Below are 20,326 nucleotides of genomic sequence, written 5' to 3' on the forward strand. Positions count from 1 at the left end.
CACTGGGGTAAAAAGCTCCTAAACCTAAAATGTGTTTAATTCGTTTGTTACAACATATGTGTAGGTTTTGTAGATTCATTATTTGCTCTGGTATCCTGAAAAAAAACCAACCTTTTATTGGTCTACTTTATTAGTTGGGAGATGCAATGTATCGATGCATTGTAATATCAATACTGGCATATGAAACTAGACAGATTTACTCTCATTTCAATATTTTTAGATGGATAAAATATTGAATTTCTGACCTGTATAATGATGGTGATGCTGCATGACAGGCTTTATAGTCATATTGATAAATATTGAGTTATTACAGAAAGTCAATGATTCTGTGGCATTTGATTTCGTAATATCACTACTTCCTTAGGTTTACCGAAGAAAAAAGTGGTTAACAGATGTGAAAATGGAGATTAAGTGTGTTCAACTTTAACTATTTGTGCTTGAATTTAGACATGCCAGCTGCAATGTGGCTCTGAAGTTCCTGTGCAGTTTTCTTTTGAGCAACTTTGACTTTTTCACTTAATTGTAAAACTTTTGGGAAATAAAACAATCCGCTTCTACATTCACAGTGCAAAATATATTCTATAAAACAGTAATTAGTATGCAAATTGTTTGTGTTGCTCCTAATTTAGGGGTCATGGCTCAAATGTTGGTACACATAGACATCAGCTGACAGCAACTAATGCAATTTGTGTTGAGATGGAAAATCAATTATTCAAATATGTCCTGAATCCATAAATCTTTGTGTGGTCATACACCTGAACAGTCTGTCTAAGTGCTTAAATGTAATTATTTTAATGAGCTTCACATTATTGCTTAAGACTGTGGTTGTGTCTCCTGAATGGTTTCTCAGTCAGCCAACCAACTAATCCGTCCGTCTGTCCATCCATCCGTGATGATGTCATACTGACATCATCATGGTTATCTCAGATTGAGTTTGCAGCAGAAAGCTTGTATAAGGTGTGTATTTATCAGTCAAGGAGAATCTAGTGTACCGGACTATAGAGTTGCATTATGGGAGTTGTAGGTTCCAGCATTTTTGGAGCTCCTAACGACTAAGTCCGCATTTACAACTGGCATTAATATGAAATCTTTATGTGGATAAAGGTGCAAATGCTCGCAGAACACATTGTGGTCTGAATGCAATTGTTTGGCCACGTCACATCATGACCTCATATCCACCCAGCGAGTTTAGAGCAGATTATTCCGGCAATGGATCACGATACAGATCACACGTGAATACCTGGTGTAAATGGGGCTTTTAATTGACGACATATCATCCACTGCTGTTTTGATTGTGATTCTTCTGCGTTAAAGACAGATTTCAGAAGTCCACCAACTTCTGGCTTCTACCAATTAAGTTTGTATAATACTAATTGGTTTTCCCAATGATGTGATGTGGGGAATTATAATTGCTGCATGGATTATGTTCACAGGCAGTTCTTTTTTTTTCTTTTGGTTTAGGCAACAAAAATACTGGTTAAATGTGATGAAAGAATGTCAGTAGAGTAAATACATTGTATGTCTTGTTTTCCAAATCATTGCAGACTTTTTCTGTTTTAAACTTTAAACTTGACCAAGTGCTGTACTACAGGTGACCTTAAAGAGTTAAACAATAAACAGAAACGGCATAAAAAGAACAGATTTCACTACTTTTTTTTTAGATACTCTACTTAACATTTCCTCATTATGTTGATAGAAAATGTAATCTAGATGGCATTACCCAGAAATGAGTACAACTATTCTTTACAGTCACCAAATAATCTTTCTGAACATGATTTTATTCAGCTTGTGAAATTTTTCAGTTTAATGGGACTAGGCAGGAGATCGTTAGCTGGAAATCGACTCCCTCTGTCCAGTGCTACTGTATGGCTTTATTTCTTTAAAAGTCTCTGTGTCACTCTGGTAGTTTGCTCTTGGATTCATGGGTATTTGGTTTGTTTGCCATTTTGTTGTACCCCTGTTTATTCAGAGTAGGCTGACTGAGAACATTTACTCTTTTTCATCACTACCCTCCTTCCATACTACTGATAACACACATTTCCACATCGATACACAAGAGTCTCCAAGTGCCTGTATTAAAGCTGCAGGAAATCACAGTGAGGTGTTAGGAAGATAGGAAGTTTAGCTCATTTAAAGCTGCTCTAATCAGTATTTGTATATTAACAATGGATCACATGAATACCGGGAAGTGAAAGAGGATGTTTCTAGTGATGAAACCAGAGACAATTATGTCCCACCTCCCCTCACCTCTACAGAGTTCTGTAGCATCTTTCAGCTCGTTACTGTTTTGGTTCAATCACTCTCAAGCGTCGTTTTCAGCTATAGCAGGCAGCTGTTTTAAGAGGAAAGGGTCTAACTCCTACTTTGAACTACTTTCTCAGCACCGCACAAACTGGTAAACACAGTACTGCATTTAGCAGCTAAAGAGACACGTTTTTTCAGGAGTTGGTGGAGACCAAATGAGAGCTAAAAGAAGAGTAAATATTGGATTCAAATTCCTTGGATGGACGTAAACACAACTCCAAATGTATGCCTGATGTGTTTATAGTAATATAGGACTGCCAATAAGTTTTACTATATGTCAGTGCTGTTTACATCTTATTTTCTATTCCCCAAGTGGCCAAAACAGTCAGTAATCCCACAATTAATGGAGTAATCCTGAATAATGTTGCTTTTTAGTCTATAATAGTGACTCAGGTTACAAATGATATAAAATATGTGTTGATTTTGACTCAAAACTTTGGATGTAGGATACTCTTCCTCTACGTAATCTAAGAATTAAGTTACCTGTCATTTAATCACCCCTGTCCCTGAGAAACACTGAAAGGTTCTTTAGTCTTTAAATTTTGGATGCTTAGTCTATTTCTGCCTCATTGCAGTTTCTGTCCATCCACCCCAGCTAGCCACCATGCAATAAAGAAGACAAGGAGAAGCTAGCAGGTCAGCTGCTCTCTAAAACAGAAAGAAGCACTTCCCTTAGCCTCTTGGTGCCTTAGAAAAAGATATCCCCAGTTTTCATTTTTTTTTGTATTTTCAAATAAAAGGCATTTAGAGTAGGTCTGCATGTAAATAAAGGTTTATGGCTAATTTATGCATTGCACTCATTTTCCTGATTCCTAAAAGTTTATTCTTGTAGGTGAGTTTCTGTATCAAACTTTCAGACTGATAAAAATGCTCAAACAACTGCAAAACCCATAGTTTTTCTCTCATTAAGTTACAGCTTTGTCACTCAATTATTTCCCTGTTGTTTTTATTTGTGCTCAGCGTTGTCGGTTCTCGCAGGGATTGCATAGCTGGCTCCTGTCCATATAAATGGGCTCTGCTGATTCAGTTAAATTTAAAGTTCCTTGTCTCCCTCTTTTGCTGCCATTTGCTGCCATCCCTTTTTCTATCCCCCAGGTTCTTGTGCTGCTCTGCAATCAACATCTTTTTTTTTAACATCTGAGGAATTGCTTTTCAAGCTGAGATATCCTTCATTTCTAAATTTTATCACCTCTAAAAAAAAAAAAGGCACTTCTGCAACGACACATCTCTCTGAATGTTATTGAGGTCATGATCTCTCTAAAGACATCATTATACCACTGAAAGTGATGCAATTACTTGTACCTGTGAACCATTAAATTGGAAATATTAGGAAAAACGTATTCCAGAATAGATTAATTGGTTTTGCTAATGCCTGAATTTGCCCACAAGATGTTGATAGAAATGTTGCCAGTTATTATCTTTCTATTATGTGTGTGTTGACACTGCTCAGTTCCAGTAACAATATTTGGCATTTAAATTGGTGTGAGTGCTTCAAATATGCCAGCTCTTGTTTTGACTAACTAAACTTCTATTGAAAATTTTGTCAACTATCCAAACTGGCCAGTGGTCAGGATGATAGATATCATATCCAAAAATATCACCTGGGACCTGAAGTAGTAGAAGTTATTTGGAATCTTTTGATCCAGTGAACCGTGTAAGAGTTAAATCAAATAAGAAATTTGCATTACACAGCATAACATATGCCATTTAATGGATGCTTTTATCCAAAGTGCCTCAAAGTGCCATGAGTGCGTATTGTACACATTTTAGTGCAAGTGGCCCCTGAGGTAATCAACCCTTTAACCAGGAATCAGAACACAAAAATGCACTTTTAGGTACAAATGTAGGCAGACTCAAACTACATTTAGCTCAACAAAAGCAAAGGGAAACAAGTGTGACAGCAATAAAAAAAAAAAAAATATATATATATATATATATAATCCTCCAGTGACTTAAAGCCGTCTGTATCTCTGAGAAGAGATAATATTAATTCAGACTAAACTGTCTGTGTGTCTCAGGGGCCTAAAGGTGTGGTGGAGGCTGCAGAAAGGCCCCACCCATCCTCCTGAGCCACTCAGTAATCACAGGTACCACTGAGAAGAGAGCCGCTATAATAAATCCCCTGTGCTATGTCTTTAAGCGGCTCACATCTTCTGAGTTTGGGGTGGTTAACTGTTCTTCATACTCCCATTGCCGCTGGCCTCAGCTGTTAGCATCAAAAGAATTGTCAAGTCCTATCTCATGAACGCTGAAGAGGTGCACAAGATGCTTAGCCTGAGCTTTTATGAATTTGGACAATGTCTGTATTGTTATTGTAATGCTGCTCTCTCTTGCGGAAGTGGTAAGTGTGCATTTAGGGCTCAGTATATAATGAATTTGGACGGGACATCTGTACCCTTTGTTTCAGTTTGCCTCTTGACGGTCTCCTGCCTCCCCTCTGCTGTTTTTTTGCCAATGCGACATTTTGGACAGTGCTTAGTTTGGCAACATTGCACGCCTGCTGAGCGAGCTGTTTGGTTCAGAGCTGTGTGCTACCCCTGAGATTTCAGACAATCATGCTCAAATCCACATTATTGGACGCACGTATCCACATCTAAGCCGAAAATAAACTTTATGATTGCAAATGAGCCCACGGGCTATGATTTTATTAAACTAATGTTATCTGTATTGTTCACACACAGAGTGGTTTACATACCTGAATATCTGTAAGCATGGGGAAGTATTTTTTTAGCCCGCCTTTCGTAGATAACATAAAGGTCTCATGACTATACTGTTTATAGGGAAGGGGGCAGAAACTAATTTAAGACTTATGGAAGGATATTGGTATAGTATGGATTCTTGCACCCATATAAAATTCAGAAATTATTTTCTTGCCTCAGTCTGTGTTTCTCCCTGTGAAATGCAAACACAGTCTTACACACTTGTACAACTACTACTTCACAAACTTGACAATGTGGAAGTACCCTAAGGTTGGATAACCAATCTATTATGTAATTATATTAATTATGAATTATATGACGAAAAGATGAAGGCATTTTAAATAAGTTTAATAAGTGATGTATTAAGGAACCACACTAAATATTTACTGAGCAATAAATACATTTGTCTATCTACTAGAAAGATTGAAAGCAACTGTTGCACTGTCTGAATGTTGTTCATCATATGAGAGTAAACTCTTTGTGCCTTGTAATAAAAGAATAGCATTCATATAATATCTGTTGTTTGTGTCTGTTGTGTTCAGGTGGTGGGTGGAGAAAAAGCACAGCCCAGTGCTGGATCCCAGAGGGACCGTCAGTGTGGTAAGGACCCTTGAGACGAAGGAGGGTGCATGGAGGGTTCAAGGCCTATAAAGCCAGGGTCGTCGGCCTGCCTCTGGTTGGGGCTGGTCTCTGTGGCTGTAGCCTTCCTTTGTACAGAGGCCCGGACCACTCCGAGCCCTCTGACGAGCCCGAGCAATGCAACCTGCGAGGGGAACTCCAAGTGTCAGGCAGGAATCATCCTGCCCATCTGGTATCCAGAGGACCCATCCATGGGAGACAAGATCGCACGGGTCATTGTGTATTTCGTGGCCATGATCTATATGTTTCTCGGAGTGTCCATCATTGCTGACCGCTTCATGGCGGCCATTGAGGTCATCACCTCCCAGGAGAGGGAAATTGTCATCAAAAGGCCCAATGGGGAAACAACCACCACCACAATCCGGGTGTGGAATGAAACGGTCTCGAACCTCACCCTCATGGCCTTGGGCTCGTCCACCCCTGAGATTCTGCTTTCTGTAATTGAGGTTTGTGGACATGAGTTCAAATCTGGTGAGCTTGGGCCCGCCACAATTGTCGGCAGCGCAGCCTTTAATATGTTTGTCATCATTGGCCTCTGTGTGTCCGTCATTCCCCAAGGAGAGGTTCGAAAGGTCAAACACCTCAGAGTGTTCTTTGTCACTGCAGGCTGGAGCATCTTCGCTTACATCTGGCTCTACATGATTCTGGCTGTGTTTTCTCCCAATGTAGTCCAGGTCTGGGAGGGTCTACTCACACTGGCCTTCTTCCCCATATGCGTACTCCTTGCTTGGGTAGCCGACAGACGACTGCTCTTCTACAAGTTCATGCACAAGAAGTATCGCACTGATAAGCACAGGGGTGTTATCATTGAGACGGAGGCTGAACGCTCCAAGGGGATTGAGATGGATGGCAAGATGGTCAACTCTCACTTCATGGACGGAGGTGCAGCAAGTAATCTTATTGGTTTGATCGAGAGCAAAGAGGTGGACGAATCCCGGCGAGACATGATCCGCATCTTGAAAGACCTGAAGCAGAAGCACCCAGAGAAAGAGTTGGATCAGCTGGTTGAGATGGCCAACTACTACGCTCTCTCGCACCAGCAAAAGAGCCGTGCCTTCTACCGCATCCAAGCTACACGCATGATGACCGGTGCGGGAAATATCCTGAAGAAACATGTCGCAGAGCAGGCAAAGAAAAGCACCAGTGTGCAGGAGGTGCATGTAGAGGAGCCAGAAGAGTATGTGTCTCGAATTGCATTTGAGCCTGCTGTCTACCAGTGCCTCGAGAACTGTGGTGCCGCCACCCTGACCATCACCAGAAAGGGTGGCGACATAAACAAGACGATCTACGTGGATTACAAGACAGAGGATGGCTCCGCTAATGCTGGGGCTGACTATGAGTTCACAGAGGGTACAGTAGTGTTCAAACCAGGAGAGATGTTCAAGGAAATAAACATTGGCATCATAGATGACGACATCTTTGAAGAGGACGAGCACTTTTTTGTGCGGCTCAGTAATCTGCGTGTCCTTGAGACAGAAGACGAGGTGTTGTCCGCTAACAGTCTCCCGTACCCAAAGGCCATGCTGGGCTTCCCCACTGTGGCCACTGTGACCATTCTGGATGACGATCATTCTGGCATCTTCACCTTTGAGAGCAACTCAGTGCATGTCAGCGAGAGCATCGGTATTATGGAAGTGAAAGTGCTAAGGACTTCTGGAGCAAGGGGGACGGTCATTGTGCCTTATCGCACCATGGAGGGGCTCGCCAAAGGAGGAGGGGAGGACTTTGAAGATACCTATGGAGAGCTGGAGTTCAAAAACGATGAGACCTGGTAAGACAGCGACTCTTCTATTCTCATGTTTGTGGTGTAGTTGCTTTACATTGTATTGTTGGCGATTTATTATTAGTCATTGCCTGATTTTTGATCAGTCAAAGTTATGAAAATTAAGTGCATTTAGGAGTAATAAACACTTCTTTGTGTGCTTATTTTTGCATCCAATTGATCTGTGGTTTTTGTTTTTGAATTGCAGTGTGATGGTGATAAACATGTCAAGAAACGATAGTTACAGTATATATTATATGATAGCTTGCTTCAAGGCCAGATACTCATCTCATTGAGAGTTTGTTTTTGATACAAAGATGTTGTCTTCTTTGCGTCTTGACATCATTTAATTTAGAACATACTTTGGCAACCAATTCATGAGCTGTTTGCACTCATCACTGTGAATTTTAAATGCTGTTTTCTTTACATGGTTAGACAGCGTACCCTCTCATCTGAGCGTGCACTTTATATCCCCTTGTTTTCCTGTCAAGAGATTTTGCTCTCATCAGAGCGCAATCCTGTGTGTGTCGCATGCAATAGGGATTCAACTTTGGGATTCGTCACACAACTGTGGAAACAGGAAGTCCTTAAGTAACCCCTCCTTGCTTCTCTAATCCCTGCTGCTTTTGTTTTTCCAAACTCTGGATTTTTATTCTTTCCTTTTTTTTTTTATTGTTTCTGTGTCATGTCTGTTCCAATTGAAAGAAAGCAGTATAGAAAAATAGGAACAGGATAACAAAGAGAGAGAGAAAATTACAACAAATGTCAAAGGCCAGGCCAGGCCCATGTAGTAATCTGTGCATGGCAGTCTTTTAGGAGAGTGGGCTGACCATGACATGATGAGTGACAAGACTGGAGGCTTTATTTCTTCAGGGGGCAGACATGCTAAAAAAACATGCAGTTTGTTGGTAAGAATCTATGAGTAATAGTGATGTGTTATGTAAATTACGCATGTTATGTAGCTTTGTCAGCTGTACCATCTGTGTACAATTCTGCACTGCACTATAAAACACATAGACTTACAACTGAGTGGGCATATTTGGCAGTATTGCAATAATAGCACCACTCTGTACTGTAGTACAAATCGGGCCATCTATTGTATGATGCTACAGCCTTTTGTCCCATGCATGCAAGGCAGTGCTCTGGGATACTGGCATGTGTACAGAACTGCGCCTCATGAGAAATATTGATTTGTTTATTTCACAGCTTGCATCTACTTGCATCTCACACATTAGTCTGCAGGCACTGAATCAAAGTGACATGCGTCTGTAACATGCCCTTCCCCCACAATCAGGACCCTCTCAGTGTGCAGCGGCCCACTGGCAGCATCTGCGCTTCAGGTTGTGGGTTCCCGAGGGCTGAGGCAGCCCAGGAGACTGGCGGCGGTGGAATGAGTGTCGGGGTGATCAGCATGCTCTTGGGGCCTGTTGAGCTCTCAGGGTTTTGCTTGATTTATGTGGGAGATGCTTTATGGGCCAGATTTGAAGGCTGCTGGGGAGTAGAGGGGAGAGATGTGGAGAAAGACTATCATCATGAGGCTGCTCTGATGTTGTTGGCATTGTGAGGGAATGCTGGTCTATCGATCTGTTCATTGTGTTGCGCATCGTGCTCCAAGTTAGATGTTCTTACAGTGCAGCACCGCTCCGTTGTGAGCCTTGACACGCTGTGAATTGATAAATGCTAGTAGTGATCTGGGAGAAGAATGGGACTTTATGGCCAAATACATATTGCCTCAGAACATTTCATAGAAACCTAGTGACCTACGTTAAAGATCTAGTCTCTCCTTTTATTCAATCATGTCAGTTCCCTCATCATACTTTTCATCAAGTGAAAAATATTGACACTGCACTCTAGCTGCTTCTCTGGAAGAAGAATCAGAATGCATGTTCAAATAATTCGTGCTTTAATACATTTTGGGAAATATTCGTAATCGCTTTTCTTCCAAGAGTTAGGTGAGAGGACTCATACCACTCTCCTATCTGTATGGTGATTATATAGCTGGAGCCAGTAGCTGGTTAGCTACACCTATCATAAAGACAGGAGACAGAGGGAAACAGCTTCCCTGGCTCTGTCCAAAGGTAAGAAATTCACCTACAGTGCCTTCACCTCTAAAGCTCACTAATTGACATGTTACTTCATCATGTAAAAACAACATTTTGCAGGGAGTTATGTGCTTGAGCACAACTAATCGTTTTTGCACTTTGCTTTTTGTACGGACAATCTAGATATAACATGATAATTAGTGAGCTTTGGAGGTGCTGGTAGGTAGGTATTTTGTTACCGTTGGACACCGCCAGGATGACTGTTTTCCCATGTTTCTATTGTTAATGTCCAGCTAAGCTAACGGGATGCTGGCTGTAGCTTTATATTTGATGGATAAATATGAGAGCGGTATGGATCTTGTCCTCTAACTCAGAGCAGGAATGTGAATAAATGTATTTCCTAAAGAGCCAAACTACTCACTTAAACCATCTAAAACCACGGAATAACAGCATGAGGTAGATGCAGGCTGAACATTATCGTTATTCGAAACATATATAACGTGCATTGAAGATGGGAAGATGTATTACTTAATCAGAACACTGCATGTCGATGAATTGTTGGGTTGAAAGGTTAAGGGCCAAGCCAAAGGTCACAGTGTCTGACCTTTTGATCCTTTTAGCAAGAGCTAAAATCATAATGTTGCTTTTAGAGTTGAAAATATAATCTCTGAATTTTTTAGTGAAACTGCAAGGAAGAAAAAACAACTAAAGTGTCTATAGAATGAATGCTAAGGAAATGGTCTTGTTGACATATATGCAGTCATATCGGCAATTTATAGTTTTCCAGTCCAGACTGAGACAATTTACAAGATGAGACACAAGACATATTATGGATATTAAACTAAATGTACACAGTCAGTGCTGATTAATTTACTCACTATAAAGTAATGATAAATGTTTTATGATTTCTCAAAACATACAGGACATTATTCAGTTGAGCAGTTAAGAGAATGAAAATTGTTCATATGCATGAACACGCTCGAGTATTAATATGAAAATCTTTCCCTCCCCCTTCAGAGACTTCTGGATCTTTTGTAAAAATGGCAGACTGCTGTTACAGAACTCCCGACAAATCTCCAGAAATTTCCATAATTACACTCGGATAGTGATGAATTAGATTCTGTGTGCATCCATAAAAAAGACAAAAAGGAGCAGTAGAAGTGACAGCTTCATCCAGAAGCATACAAGAAGATTCATGAGAGCATTTCCATATACAAAACAAAGGGGATGAATGTGTAGCATATTCACTGAAGGCGTAATTACAATGATGTTTCTTCTGCTGCCTTGAGAACTTTCCTCAGGGTCGCTTTCACGCTCACAACATGAAAAAATGCTGAATTTATTTGCCTTCATTGCTTTCTCATTCATATTCCAACTCTGGCGTGTATGGGAATTGACAATAGAAATGTTAGGTTTATTTCCATTTTGTATAGACGCTAAAATAACAGAAGTATTCCCTGCTTGGCACGTGGTTAAAACATTTTCCTCCTTGCAGCTAATTTAGTGTTAATTGTGACGGCTAAATGAGGGCAGAGTGCTCCCTGTCTAAAGGCCAAGGGCTTTTTTTGATGTCCTTTAGGACAATTAGACCACATAAAGCTTCAGCTCTCGCGCTCTTCTTTCTGTCTCCCCCTGTTTTACGAAGCATTGACTCTCAATCTCTTTTGACACACTTTGGGCCCATTGTTATTAACCAGAGTGGAAATTTATTACAGACTTAATCTGGACCTCTGGAATACATCACTCCAATTCTTAGCCAGACAATAGTTCTCAGCACAAAGGATGAAGTTTAATAGTTTCTTGGTGGCAGTGCTTCTGTTTCAGGCTAATGGTTATGAACCATCTAGCCACCATGAGCCTCTTAATTATACACGTTATGGTGGTCAGAGCTATTAAGTGTAAATTTAAATTGGAGAAAAACATTTGAGATGCTGGAAACAAGGAATGTTTTAGCATCTCTGCTGAAAAGTGACTCAAATTGTTTCTTTATTATTGTTGTTTCAGCACAATATGAGAGTGATTTTTTTTTTCCTTAAATTGTTTAATCAAAATTCTGTATATCATATTATAATTATAATAATTTATTTTTATATTAGAGGTGTGAAAAGGTGAAAATAGTATTTCAGATGAAAAAGGCAAAAAAATAAATTGAAATTTCTATTTCAATTGTTTAGAAGAGTAGTAGTCCTCTGTCCAAGCAATTCATTGATTTCAGTCATCTTTTAAAGGAAAAAAAGGGCAAAGTTGTCTGGCTGCAGCTTCTCTAATGTGATTACGTAGTTTTTTTTAGTCAACGATTGTAAATTGAAAGTCTTTGGGTTTCAGACTGTTGGTTGGACAAAATAACTTGACGTCACCTTAGACTCTTGGAATCTCTGACAGACAGTTTTTCAATATTTTTCAACACTTTATCGACAAAATGATTAATGGATCTGCAAGAGTACTTAAAAAACATTTTTTAAAATCCTCCCTTGACCCCTCAGATCGATCTTGAGGCTCTTTGGAAGGGTCCTGACCTCAAGGTTGAGAAGCAACTAGTATATAGTGGGTTTGCTGCTGAGAATATTAAATGACTGAAGGTTGCAAGCTTCTGTTTCCTTTGACCCAGTGAAGGTAACACAGCTGTTAGGTGGAGAACCCCTAACCCAGGGGAGATGGATGTTTAACTAGGCGCTGATGGATTCATAAACAAATGAGTGGTGTGCAGCGGACAGACTAGAATCAGCTTAAGTAATTGCTTCTGTGGTCACGGCTGTATGAGCATAACTGTCCTGTGCTTGTAAACCTGCCTTATGTTTTTATAAATAGCCTCACGCAAAGAGTAGCTTTATGCTCATGATAAGTTGCATAGATTTGCCCTTTCCCCTGCTAACTACCCCACCTCCTCCTGCTCACGCAGCGCCCTCACTCAACCTTTTTCCCTAATATCTCTTGAATGCGTAGCTGTCACCCCTTTGGGCGTCATGACTGACAGAACACATGTCTACGCTGATCCTCATCCTGCTGACCACTCAGCTTTTCCCCCTGCCAGCACTTTTCCAGACATCCTGGAACAGACCCATGAGGTTTACCTTACCACCCTGCAGCCAGCCCTCTCACACAACCAGGATCATCTCAAGTTCAGCTAATCACATTCAGTGCTGTACTTCTGTTGTTTTATTCATGCCAGCCTCATAGTTTCTGTGTTCTCAATAATTGGAATGTGTCTTTGTATTTTTACAGTGCCTCTGGGTGCAAACACACTCTGTTTTCTTTGGTAATGTGGTGAAGTTTGTTTTGTAGTATTTTTGTATTTGCTTCATTACAGTTTATGCCCACTTAAAAGTGAACCAGGGCTTGTAAACAAAAGTCACACTGACTCACATGTGGCTCGGTTTGTGGACAGTTTTGTGAGATTTTGACAGAAAAGGGATCAAGAGAAATGCAGTTGATGTAATTTAAGAAAAGCCTGATGGACTTGCAGACATCAAGGTTAAAACCATGCAGATTTTGGTTTAGAGGTGAATGTTTTGTAGATATCAAAGTTACATAATCAATGTTTAAGCGGCACTGAAACATCTATATTCCACCGTGCCAGTGGCTTTATCAGGATGTACTTTGGCACAGCGGTGCAGGGAGTTAAATGCTAAAACATTAGCATGCTAACATGTTTTGCAGGTGTGTGTTCACCATCTTAGTTTAGCTGTGCATGTTAATATTTGCGTATTAGTGGTAAACAAGTAGTAGTACACCTGAGGCTGATGGGAATGTCATTAGTTTTGCAGGTATTTGGTCATAAATTAAATTATTGATAGATACAAAGTCAAAGGATCACCACAGTTGTTTATAATTTCTTTTTTTTTTTTACTATGAACTGTGAATTAGCTGCTGATCCATGTTGCAGATTTTGAGAATTTCAATAGACAAGTGAAAACTTTCACTTGCTGGTGGTTAGTTATATCATCTCTATTATCAAATCCATTAAGATTCACCCTCAATGGACTAAATGTCATGGCAACTCGTCATATTGTTTAAATATTTCAGCCTGGACCAAAATGTTCGCCAGCGTTGCTATCGACACATGTAGCACTGCTAAAAACAAGGGAAGTGAATGCATCCTTAGTAGCAATCACAGGCTATAAAATGGCTCTGTAGAACACCTTCCCCTCCATCATCTGAGGTCACTTTGTTAACACACACACATAAAAAAAACACACAGTCTCGAACAGATTCTAACAAATATAGTGACATACAGCACCGGAAAATTCATGAGAACATTTCTTATCTTAGCAAACTTATTGTAGCTTTTGCACTTTGGCTCCTGCTTACAAATACACACACACACACACACACACACACACACACACACACACACACACACACACACACACACACACACACACACTAACTCACACACAGGTTGAGTGGCAATAAATATGCTGGCCCTGCGTTTGTTCCTCCCAGTTGGGGGAATGCAATTAAGTTAAAGCTTATTTATAACACAATTCAGTGCAGGGCGTGTCGCCAGCTCCAAGCCTCCCCCTGAGTGTTTGTGTGTAAATCTGACTGGGGATCATATATTCAGGCTCCCCAAACTTTTGACAGTCTCTCCAGCCTAATAGAGTTAGGATGGAGGTAAGTGCATCAGTTTGACCCATTTGACTGTCAAAGCGTTAAGCTACAACGTCTTTACAAATAAACACTGCACTGTTTTATAATTCAGTTGTATTCTTAAAAGGATATGATCCTCGCTCTTGCATAGTGATTGATAGCGCAAACTTAAAATAAGTTTGTTCACAAAGTGAGTTATTTTAAGTGCTCAGTTGACAAAATGGTAATACTCTCACAGACTGGATCCTCTAGAGGTTTTGAACGTTGTATTTTAGGAATCTTTTCCCCAATACATATACATGTCAGCATTTAAGGCCTTCAAAATAAAATGTCTTTGGAGGAATGTAACGTTGACTGTGAAGAGAGGGTGTGAATTGGGTTTGAATTGTTTTACAAGTAAAGGGTCCATCCATCCATCATCTATACCGTTTATCCGTCAGGGTCGCAGGGGGGGCTGGAGCCAATCCCAGCTGGGGTTCACCCTGGACTGGTGGCCAACACATAGAGACAGACAACCATTCACACTCACATCTACGGGCAATTTAGAGTCACCAATTAACCTGCATGTCTTTGGACTGTGGGAGGAAGCCGGAGTACCCGCAGAAAACCCACACAAGCACAGGGAGAACATGCATGAACACAGAAAGACCCCAGATTCAAACCTGGAAACCTCCTTGCTGTGAGGCAACAGTGCTCATGTATCCCTAATGGTTATGTAGGTTTCCACAGGGACTGCGTATTCAGTGAAGGTTAAATAAAAAAGTGGATGCAGTGAATTCTGTGGATTATCTAGAGTAACAGGGACATGGTTTCTGGAAAAACATGTTGATGCTTGTAGCCACACTAGCCGCATGGCTCTAGGGCTTGCCATGTCAGGTGGTCTGCTACTTTAATCTAGACTGAAAAACCCCAGCTTCATGGGCAAATTGACATGAAAAAATGTCATGTCCCCAGAGGATGAGTCAGGGGGGACTGACTGTCCACCATGAAGTTCATATTTGTGGTTTTATATGAAACATCTCAATATCTACTGGATGGATTGCTATGAAAATTGATACTACGTCCGTGTTTATGTCTGGATTCATTGAAATAACTTTGGTGAACCCCAGACTTTTCCTATAGCGCCACCATCAGATGAAAATATAATCCTCCATTAATTTTATCATATTTTGTTTAGTTGTGCTAAGAATCAGCCTTATAGCTCTGTCACAGTGATCGTAGTAGCATTTAGTTCAAAGCACCACTGTGCTAAGTTTAGCCTCACAGCATGGCTCCAGACTCATTAATGTGCTTTTCAGTGCATTTTATTTGGTTAGGGGCAGACATCTGAGAGACAAACATCTGGAAACCTGAGCATATTAAACCAAATCTATGTGCATGTCTAGATACCACGAGTGGTATGTCAGAAAAACCTAATTATAAATTGGGTGAACTGACCCTTTTAAACTGTATTGAGCTCCAAAGGATATTTCTGTTTAAGGTTTTCCTTATTTCCTTTTTGTTTGTTTTTTTTTTATCCTGTTGATTGATTCTCATCCAAATCTTTCTGGAAAGCTTCTGCCGCTCTCCATTTTGCAGGCACTGAATCCAAAGCTCTTCAGCAAAACACAAACAAAACTGTGATCCTCCCAAAACATGCCGTTTTCAGCACGGTAACATCCACACTGCAAAGGGACCTGCTTACAGCCCATGTTGTGATCATCCGCAGCCTGAAACTTGAGCATACTGTGGGATATTAGATATGTTTCTTTAATTAGTGTGAGCTAGTTTGTGAGAAGACGGTTCAAGTGCTCTGATGCTGCCTTCAGTCATATCAGATATGCTGTAAATAGGAACTGCCTGCTGGGAAAAACTTTTCATGTCGGCCTCCCAGAGGTGACGTGTAGGATATGTGGAAACTTTTCAGTGGCGATGAAATCTACAGCTTTACATCGTGATTTGTCTGTAAACAAAATGGTAAACCAAGAGAAGGAAATTATTATAAAAACATTCATAATAATCAGTTAAAGGGGCATTCCATCAATTTTACACATGAAGTTCTGCCTGCTCGGCCTGTGATAATAGTTCACTAATGTCCTCTGAGATTCTAAAGTCTCACAGTCATGTCATCAAGGTTATCTCAGCTCGGGTACGGAGGCTCTACGTCTTTAACAGAAAGCTTGTATAACAGACTGGAGGTGTTCACCCACAAAGGCATTAAAAGTCAGGAAATCTCAATCTCTGCTGCTTAAGTTGTGTGTTTTTTTTCCTTTTTTTAAATAAAAAATTGACTAGTGTGAGTCCCTGAGCTTTACAGAGGGGGCAATATTATATCACCAGAATTTTTGATATTAAATCATCAGGATTTAGTGTCGTCAGTTCCCCAAGAAGATGAGACCCTAAAGTCACTTCTTCTAATTGCTTGTTTTATCTGATCAATCCAAAACCTAAAACTTTGATCTATTTTTGTTTATTTCATTCAGTAAATGTATTTTTTCTTCAGTTTACTTTGACATTTGATAAAAGAGCATCAGATCCAACTGAGAAGCTGAAACCAGTGAATCTTTGGCATTTTTGGTTAAAAATTACATAAATTATCGACCATTAACACCACGAATCATTAAATCACCCATCAAGATAGTTGTTGATTAATTTTCTGTCGGTTCATTAATTGATTGAATAAGTAATCTCAGCATTAATTGGGACCAAGTTCAGTGCCCCGTGTCTTTACATGCTCCTTCTGTTTCTATGTAGGTTCAGATGTAGGTTCGCACTTGAAAGAGAGATGAAGAGTAGTGCGTTCAATACAGGTCACTGCTCTCATTTCATTCCCTGCGTGCCGGGGTTGACAGTCTGGGGTGCCAGTGGAGGTGCCCTGCTGGCCCCTAAACCCACACCCAGCATCTGCATACTTTGATAAAGGTCAGTCCTGCTCCACAGCACCTTCCTCCATGCACAGCGCAGCAGCATTAAGACTAGAAATCGATAAAGCTCACAGCGAGAGGAGCTAAGGTTGCACCAAGCATGGCGAAGGGGGGTTTTGCAAAAGGCAGCAGGAGATGAGAGAAGCTGTCGTCTTCTCAGCTTTTTCCCCCTGCTGTTGTCTTATTTTTCATGCCTGAGACAATCGTAGAGAAGCATATGAGAGTCTTGGGTGTGTTTGCAAATTTTCAAATGTAGAACGGTGATTAGAATGTGTGAACTCGGCTCAAGGCACTTGATGTCTGACCAATATACAAAATGCTTCACTGAGCAACCCTGAAGGCAGCTGAGAGTCGGTAAAGCTGAATGAATGAATTCGAATGAGGATTTAAGAAAAAAAAAAAAATCTGTGTCGTCCCCTTACACTCATTGTAGAGGCTTCTGTGGCTTTTTGGCACTACGCTTCCCAGAGATCACCTGCCATTCAGTAAAAGTACAGATGGTACTGTGTTGGATTTTCTCATTTCTGTTTGTGAGACACTTTCTCTTGAGTTTCGTTAAGTAGTTATTTGTGTGGGTCATTCATCAAGCAAATATGTGTGTAAGTATTGAGGATTTACTGCTTTTCTCTATTGTGTATCTTTCTAAATTGGGTATTTGGGGTGCTGGTCACACTGATACTGATAATAAACTGAACATCTTTGGGTTCATTTGAATATAAAAAAAGTTTTGCTATCATTGGAGTTATTTTTCATCAAGTTCATTAAGCTGTTTCAGCTCATGATCGGCCTCAAGTTAATTTGGTCTCAGAGAAATGTTTCACTGTTTTCTGACATTTTAAACAATTTATTCGCAATTTATCATTTAAAAAATAGCCAAAGTAATCAGTAATGGAAATAATCATTTGTTTTAGCCCTATTTCCTTTCACAAGACTAAAATGGACTAAGATGAAGGGTTGGAAGAGAAGTTTGTTCAACTCATAACTCTTATCTGTCTCCTATACAGAAAATAGTTTGTTCCTTTTTTTGCACTCCTGTCCAATTCATCACTGTCCTCATCTGGTCTAGTCCAGTCAGTCAGTCGGTGACATGCATTAGTGCTGTGAACCCTGAAGGAACCTCAACTGATACCCTCTTCTATTTGCCCTTTGACCTCAGACAAGTGCTGTCCTGTCATGGGTTGGTGCATCCATGTGGTTGTCTAGCATTTAAGGAAGCTTCCCATTCCACCCTGTAAAGTGACACTGGATATTTTGATTTATGTGATTTGTTGACCTGACAGAAGCAGCGTTTTCGTTCAGCTGCAAATCGCAAGGGGGGTTCTTGTACCACTCTAACTTTTTTTTTTTTTTCTCCTCTATTTGATTATCAGACTTGTAGAAGCCTCCTCTCTCTGCTGCCCTCCATCTCTGCAGTGGGGCTGTTCTTTCTCTCGAAACACCCTGAACCAATACTCGCTGTGATCTCACTCCAGTTTTACTCTGTGCACTCTCCACAGTCCCAGGGCCTCTCCTCTCCTCTCCTCTCCTCTCCCGCCGTGTGTTAGGCCGGACCAGCATGCTCTGCGGGCAGCTCAGGGGACCTCCTTTAGGGGGAACTCGCTGCTCCGTATTATTCCCAGGGTGCTGCAGCAGAAAATGCGCCAGAATGCATCAGTAGTTCCTCACTACCCTTCCCTATCCTTTTCCTGCACGTCACCCCCACCCTTCATCCCCTCTCCCATGCCTCTTCTTCCTCCCCCTCCCTCCTTTCTCATCACTTTCCTCTTGGGGCAGCAGCTCTGTGGTGTAAAAGCAGGCATGGATCTCAACATTCATGTATCAGCTGTTTTAAAAAAATCGCTTGATTTGTGTTTCAGAGCTAAATTAACTCGGGCCTCTTGCATTGCAGGAGGACTTTTACAAAGCCAGCAGGAATTCAGAGTTTTTTTTAAAAGCTACTTTTATTTGCAATATGGTTCAATTACTCTTATCATGGATTCATTGTGCTTGCTGAACAGCATCTCCCGTCCTAGAAGCCAGCTGCTGATTAGTGCTGTTTACGACGCTTTGATGAGCGTGTGTGATGGTGTGTCTTGGAGAGAGCAAAGGCAGCACGCACAGATGAATCTCAGTGCAGAAACACTTGTGATCAGTCAAGGGAAATCTTTATTTTGCATCCCTTCTCCATGCCCGACCTCTTCTTTTTCTCCGTCTGTCTTGACTTTGTTTCCCAGAGGAAAGTCCGATCCCTGAGGCACAAGTTAGCCAAACTCTCTCTCCGGAGCCCCGAGGACAGAGTTGAAGACAGGCTGCATGCTCGACACATATTGGATGCTGATGTGTGTGTGTGTGTGTGTGTGTGTGTTATTTCTCCCTGATGCATCTGTGCTGGTGGGAGAAAAGGTCTCACTCAGGAGAGGAAATGGATCTTTTGTGTTCCTCCTAATCCTCCCTGTTGATACTCAAGTGGCAGGCTTATTAAGCGACTTACGCTCTGCAGCAGGGGAAGGGTTACTCTCAGGGCTTTCTACGCTCTCCTGGGTGATCATATTTACATCAAACTCAAAACCAGGGATGCAGAAGGAGGGATCCTTTATGCAGAGTGCGCCGCATCGCTTAAGAGGTTGAAAAATGAATGTGGTAATAGCGCAGCAATCCCTCCCATTTACGCTCACAACAGGGGGAACGCTGTCTGATAACTTCAAGCCCCAAGGATTCAGGCAGACAGCACAATACAAATCATGGCAGGAGAAGTTGAGTGCACGATGATGTTCATAACCTCCTGACAGGAAGACGTAAGCAGAGGCTGCGGGGTGGCATAAACAAGCTGAGGGTTAAAGGTTAGCCCTGAGCTCTGCAGAATAGGAGGAAGAAGTTTTCCAGAATCCAAGCAACTTCAGGACTATTCTCGTCTTCTCCTCCTCCTCAACTTTTATCAGTATATTTAGTTTTATTTCTATTCTTGCCCTTGCTGAGCTTTGATGCCAGTTTTGTCTCTTCTTTTCTCTTTGGGGATGAGAGGCTGTTTGAAATTCCCTCTGGGTTTCTTGTCTCACCTGTGGAGTTTATATTTATGTTCCTCTCTTGTTTTATGTGTTTTTAGCCTTTGTTCAGAATTCACAACTTGAACAGTCTTAGCCATCAGAAGTTGTATCTCCTTCACCTGCCCCAGCAGTTGGACCATTTTTATGTGTTTGGGTTTGAAGGATTTTTTTGTATGCAGGGTCGTCAGGTCTACATTCAACAGCTCTTGAATCTTCAATGTATATCAGTAGAGATAAAATGCCCGTTTGTTCCCCCTCTGCTATGCTTCTTGTTGACTTCTGATGTTTTTTTCATTGTTTGCCACCTCTGTTTTTCTGTTTTTAAATAGCATAACATCAGAAAAATCCAAGACCCTCAGAATTA

General features: G+C 40.9%; 1 protein-coding gene across 1 annotated transcript in view; it reads left to right on the forward strand.

The window, feature by feature from the left end:
* Window positions 1–5,632: 5,632 nt before the first annotated feature.
* The window catches only part of slc8a3 (solute carrier family 8 member 3), a 92,423-nt gene continuing 77,729 nt past the window's right edge, over window positions 5,633–20,326 (forward strand). Inside the window, exon 1 of the mRNA XM_070842053.1 lies at window positions 5,633–7,413. Within this exon, the coding sequence (XP_070698154.1) occupies window positions 5,633–7,413 (1,781 nt within the window). The remainder of the gene's footprint in view (window positions 7,414–20,326) is intronic.

The sequence above is a fragment of the Pempheris klunzingeri genome, chromosome 13 (genome assembly GCF_042242105.1).
Source record: "Pempheris klunzingeri isolate RE-2024b chromosome 13, fPemKlu1.hap1, whole genome shotgun sequence".
NCBI classification, from domain to species: Eukaryota; Metazoa; Chordata; class Actinopteri; order Acropomatiformes; family Pempheridae; genus Pempheris; species Pempheris klunzingeri.